The 6,375-nt window shown below is 49.1% G+C and overlaps 1 protein-coding gene; it reads right to left on the reverse strand.

Annotated features, from left to right (window-relative positions):
* Positions 1 to 4,572: 4,572 nt before the first annotated feature.
* On the reverse strand, positions 4,573 to 5,768 carry FFUJ_03353 (related to tricarboxylate carrier; the record flags this gene model as incomplete). XM_023575191.1 has 3 exons in its annotated part: positions 4,573 to 5,396; positions 5,457 to 5,590; positions 5,665 to 5,768. 3 exons carry the CDS (start codon positions 5,766 to 5,768, stop codon positions 4,573 to 4,575), a joined length of 1,062 nt encoding a protein of 353 aa, XP_023428413.1.
* Positions 5,769 to 6,375: the final 607 nt, after the last annotated feature.

The following is a 6,375-nucleotide window of genomic DNA, read 5'->3' on the forward strand; positions in this document are numbered from 1 at the left end:
GAAGGCCAGTGACCTAGGTACAGTGGCCTCAGCGTGTGAGTTAGGGGTTAAGGTTACGAAGGGGCACTGTAGCAGGAGCCCAGTCCACTTAGGTTCAGCTTATCGCAGGTCACGTCTCGTTGGGTGAGAATATTCTTGCTTTTCTCTCAAGAACTGAGACTAATGTGTGGGGATGAATGGGCGAGGCGAGGCGAGGGTCATAGCCAAAAGGCAAGCAGGCAGTGGAGTGACTTGAAGAGTCCATCCAAGCCCGGTTGAAGGCGTCACGGGCATCCCATTTGTCTTGGAAAAAGCGTTGGCCAAAGTTACGGGTGGCCGGGGCAGATTTGAGGTATCCATTTTGGGTGACGTTGGTCAGATAGAGATTTGCTGGTGAGTACATTTCCTACAGGCGGTGACGTCTAGTGGTAGCATGTATTTTTGGCGTCATCCTCAACACCTGGGCTAGGCTCAGTCCCCATCAAGGAGTGGGTGGATTTGTCACTCATGGATGCTTGTGTTGTGCTCCGTCTCCTCTTCTCCTCTCGGGTTACGACTTTGAGGTCAAGAAGAAGAGGAGGAGGCGGAATTCCAGTGGAACTGGGCAGGAAATACAGAGGTACATACTTTTATTTTACTGTGGCGGCGTCGCGATTCGGCTCTCCAGGCCTAAGGCACCTCAGTCGGAAAACCAGGGTCCATCACTTACAGGGCTTGAGTGGAAAGGGTTGTTTTGGGGAAGATGCCCGGCCAAGTGAGGCAAAGTGCTAAACGCTTAGTTGGGTTGTGCCTGTCAATGAATGACAATAAAGCTTTGATTTATCACTTTGGCTCAAATTCTCGTAGTGACTGACAGGCCACAAGTTAGGGTCTTGATGATAAGAGAAAAAAAGACTTAGGTAAAGTGTGAAAAACTTAGGATGATATTTCAATACTTTATTACAACGTCATTCTCTACCAAGGGCCGAGGCTTGCTTGCTCCCGAGTTTGGGGCTGCGGAATAATAACTTCAGCAGGAAGAATAAAGAGTAACATCCAATCTTGACCTTGAAGGGGTATCCCGTCGTTGAAAAGAAAGACAAACACATAGTACTCTCTATATCACCTGAGATGAGATTCGTTGCAATGTCGCTAGATTATGCTCGGCTGTCTTGCTTATTAGGCAATCTGGAATAAATCTTTCAAACATATGTGAGGAAGAGCAGGGACCATCGTGTGAACAGAAACATTGGATGCCACTAAAATCAGTCCAGATGACGATATGAGACGTTCAGATCTTGGTACTTTAATAAACATTACAAACAATTTAACAAGACTCATCGATCGCTTCGGTCTTTCAGGCAGATCCTCATCATTGCTTGAACGTGCCTTATCATTGGCTTTTCGTGTCATGATGGCAGGTGTGAGGATGACCTGAGAGGCCGGAAAGAGAGCCCGTTCTGTGACGGATGCCTTAGGTACAACAAAGATGTGGCCCATAAAGTACTTCTATCGTATCGCACGTATGATTCTGGCCTGTGGCTAAACACCTCGGTACCTCTAAGGTTTCATGATGAAAGTACACAACGCTCCCTCCTGACACACTCAGTCTGTTTTCCGAAAGAAGGAAAATTGGATGTGCCTGGACCAACACTGGTACTTTTCATCATCATTCGTTTGAGCTTGTAAAGAGTTTACTGATAAACAAAATTCGGTTATGTTCACCCATCCACGGACTTCAAATTTGACAATTTCTTCTGCTTATCTCGACGATTTGATGGGAATGAGCAGTTAATAACATATCGGATATACGTCATGAGAGATCCATTCACAGGGCAGCCATAAACGCGATCCTACTGCAGAAACACACACAGAACCCACACCCTACGGAGCATACACACCAAACAGTACCCATACATACAGTACCTATCACTTAACCTAAAGGTGGCCATGAACAATCACACCTGTGTCGGTTCATACAGCTCCTTCGTGCAGTATTTGGAATTTGACTGTTTGATGGCAGGGGAAAGAACCCCTTTTACAGGCAAGTCAGGGACAATTGCAAATAGGTTCGGTTTACCCGTTGGTACCTCTTTGCCGCTTGAAAGAGAGTTCAACTTTAATCGTCTGGAAGTCTAGCACTCTACCTAGGTACTTTCGCTCTCTGCGCACTTGAGAGCATCAGATCTGGTACGCATTTCGTCCCAGGGCAGGGTGACGCTGGTGGTGGGCCTTTTAGCCAACCCAAGACCCTCCAGGAACCCCGTGCCTTTTCTGGTGCATATCGAAGTGCTCGCTCTTTGCTGACACTTGTTGACGTCGGAAAGAATGTCTGAGGCCAAGGTTGTGGGAGTGGTATAGTCATTACATGACAAGCAGTGCTCTCTGTGTTACTATAGCCCCCTATTTCACCTTCAGCTTGGCTGTATGCCTGCTATGGCTCTGAAAGTCCAATTGTCCGTCGTCTCAGCCCTTGAAGACCCCGGACAAGGCACCCCACACTTGCAGAGAGGGGATGGATGCCACCAATTCTGTCTCGAATCGTTCCGGGCATGCAGCCGTTACAGTTCCAGAGCCTCTCTGCACCACACTCCAGCATGACCACCAGTGATCAGTACACAGTGGACACCGTCCGGACTTTTGCTGACCCAATGTCTTGGGCTGCAGCATGAGAGGTTCAGTCAGCTCACGGCCTCCGACATCATTCGTCGCAGCCAGCCGCATATTGAGAGGAGCCTGAAGGAGCTGATACAATAAACAGCAGCGTTAAAATTGGTCATGTCGCTTCCCGAGTCTTGTTCTGAGGAAGTACGAGCATACTCACAATCTGGCTGGACTTGGTTACTGAACAATGTGTTCGAGAACTTATTCGTACCATTTCACACAGGTGCACACACTTGTCCACTCTTGCGGCACATGCCCGTCTAGCCCGTCTCCCGCCTCGGCGATGGATCCCTCCTATCCGCCAATCACTATTCCCCGGCTCCAGAATGTTTGACTTGGACCCTCCAATTACAGATTCCAGCATATGGAGGCCAACCCCAAATGCATTCTTTCCGAGGGCTTTGTTGATCTTGGTGGGCTGCCAGCGATTCTCTGTACTGTGAGAACGAACGCCATCCCAGGTATCTTCTCTCTCGTTACTGCATTATCTATGAGCCAACAGTGTGAATCTGCTATGTATGTCTTGAATCAACTGTGACAACTCTGGCGTAGCGTTCCTTGCTTCTCTCAGCCCAAGGGCACCCCACTGTGCGCCACGAACGTGATTGGGGTTCCCAATTTACGCTTTCCTGTTGGCTGGGTCTCATTTCCTTACTGACGGCGATACGTCTATTATGAGGACATCAAACTTCGCATCCTCTCATCACGGCCATGATTCCGTTGCTATTCATAGGTGTTCCTTGCCGAACCGAGACACTACGGTACTTGACCAAATCCTCCTCGTCAAATTAGTATTAGGCACCCCCGTTTCATCAAACCCAGAAGACAACGAACGGGACAAGCTTTCGACTCGGCGTTTCCTGCTTCGCCTTGTGTTAACAGTCTCAGCAGTGGTCACTTCTGCCCCATCCAAGGCCACTGCCACTCTGTACTGCCAACCAATACGCCCCACCAAGAATCGTCACCAACTTCCATGGCCTTGTCACCTTGAATAGTCCTTATCTACGAAGTAGGTAGACAGTTCACGAATATTCTTGCGGAGACCTATCTCACGCACGAGTCTTTGTTCTTGTCAACATCAACGCAAAGAGAATTTACCCCTCTCTCTTTTGGTTATCACAAGATATGCAGTCCTGCCATTTGCTTGGTTACATTCCTTCAACAGGCGCGACGCGTCGGCTCAGCATCTAGCCTGGGCTAGCCTTGTCGATCCTGGTGGCGATAGATTGAGTGTCTGACCGAAATGTGCAATCACTAGACAGACTTCCAAGGCTCTTTTCCCGCTTTGATGATATTGGCTTGATGAACTTTACACCGATGCTTCATTGGCTGTGTTTTAATGGAATCAGGTTGTCTTATTCGACTGTGGTAGGTAAAGTGCCACCTTGGGCTGTCAACTGCACCCTTATGGCCAACCCTAGACTTCAACAGCTGTCTATTTTCATCAAAAGGGTCAGTCAATATAGGTCGTAAGATCTAGGTCAACAACTGTATAAGTTACACTATAATGCACTCTCTATAAATGGTGTTGTATGGGCCCATTCATCTACTATCTAATGATGCAGTCAAGTCTAGCTCTATTGGCTAAATCGAGCAACTTTTGGCTCTGAAAAGCTCCTCTGCTCGCGTTCCTGCATAACATTTCAGACCTGGCACGCTCTCAAAGTAGCAAAGAATCTCTATCTATACTATAAACGCCGTCCTTAAGATTCTCGTTGTCTCATATTTTCAGACCAACAAAGAGACATACTTTTTAACCCCTTTCTTCTTCTGTGCGTGTTCGAGGCAATTCTGGTTTGATAGCCACTGACAAGTTGCTTTCTCAACAAGATCTGAAGGAAATCTCTCGACTATTGTTCAGACAGCATGGTGTCACAGTAGATTGAGCAAGATGTGCAATCGTTCCAACGACCATCATGCTAAACGGGTTTCTGATGCAACAGAGGCCGTTTACAGGCCACGGTTGAAAACAACCTTGCCATTCTTACCTCCCTTGCCATGAAACTCAGGTTCGAGTGATTCAGCGCTCACTTCTTGTTGCTGTGGGAAGACAGCCAGAGCGAAAGGAAGTACAGCGAAGGAGGTGAGGGCGATCAAGCTCAAGTTGATGCCCAGGGGAATACCCTTGACGAGTGCTGGCCGTGAGCGCACCCATTCCTTTTGCATGAGGTTCTTGTACCAAGCTTGCCTGCTCTCGATATGGTACAAGACCATAGGGGGCAGAACCATGATAGGAGACGCTGTGAAGACTCGGCTAGCTGCGGTTTGATACACAGCGAGCTTGGCAGCAGATTGAGACTTGCCCAGCGAGGGGACGTCTCGTTCCGACTTGCCTTCGGCGATGAGCTTCTGCTTGTCATCATCCGAAAGCACAGGTCGAACATCGATACCTTTGACGATCTCGTCCCGGCGCATGAGGTAGGTGTTGAGGCCAGCAGCTGTAGCAACGGCAGCAAAGGGAATCAGTCGACCGAGGATTTGGCGGGTGGAGGGTGTGACCTTGAGTCGAGGCACAATGGCGTTAAGACCAAGAGCGACGGAACAAGAAGCTCCCACCGCGGAGAGGTATGACTTGATCATGACTTCGGTCGACATGGGGGAGGACTTGTTGCCATTGGCAGTGTTGAATGCGACATTCAGCGACTGGTTAAACACTTGCCATCCAACAATGCCGACTGTACCCATGCCTGGTTGAAGCATACCGGCGGTCACGACGAGATTGGTCAGGACATAGCAAGACATTCGAAAGGGGAAGAAGACGGGCTCGCCGGTGTCTATTGCACAGTATCTCGTCAGCTGGTGTCACGATTGCACTCTGCCAGGGCCATATATACCAGGGTGCAGCGTAGAGTCAACAACCTTCTTCGCATGCCACAAAGATGGTGACATGTGCTCGATCTTTCCCGTCTTGTAATCCGTCACCAGCTTCTTGGCCGCCTCGAGTCCGGTCTTGCCCGCGAACAGGGTCCTAGAGAATGCGACAGCTCAGTCAGCTCATGGTCCTTGAAGTCGGAGATTCAGAGTTTCAGCAATTGGACTTACGTCGGGTCTGTGATGCCCATTGTATGACGCACCCGTCCCATATATGTTTCAAGGTCATACTGGGAGGCGGGAAGCTCCCGCGCGCCAGGAAGCGAGGCCGACATGTTCTGGGTGTAGATACGGGACGGATTCTTTGTCGGATTCGAGATAACGAAGGTATTCGCTCGCAAGAAGAGGGCGGCGGGAGAGGAAAACAAACAAGGCTCTACCTGACCTGAATTAAAGCAAGGCGAGGCAAAGGTAATTAGTTAATTGACCGCTAGAGGGCTTCTTGTGGACTGGAAATGCCCGAATGACCACTTCGTGGGACAAAAAAATCCGGTGGGGGATTGCTGTGAATAAACGCGACGATAAGCTAACGTAGCCGCAGGTGAGTCCCGCTCTCGGAGCCGGCACATGGCTTAATTTACGTACATACAGCCCCGGCCCGGGCTATAAATCGTGGGGTTACGCATAAGCAGGATCGGGACGAGTCCCGAGTCGAGATGAGTATCTCTAGAATTAATATATAATTTCTGGTAAAAAAGTATTATATAATAGACAACTTGTAGATCAAAAGAGGTATTCAGGGTCCATCCATATCGGGCCGGTCTCTTCCATATCAGAGCAGTGATTTCAGTCACTCAAGAGATACCACTCATAACGTCCCCCACCCAAAGACCGGCCACCCCCACAGACTGGCCACCTTATTCTCAACCCAGCTACCTAATT

Source organism: Fusarium fujikuroi, chromosome FFUJ_chr03 (genome assembly GCF_900079805.1).
Source record: "Fusarium fujikuroi IMI 58289 draft genome, chromosome FFUJ_chr03".
Classification (NCBI taxonomy): Eukaryota; Fungi; Ascomycota; class Sordariomycetes; order Hypocreales; family Nectriaceae; genus Fusarium; species Fusarium fujikuroi.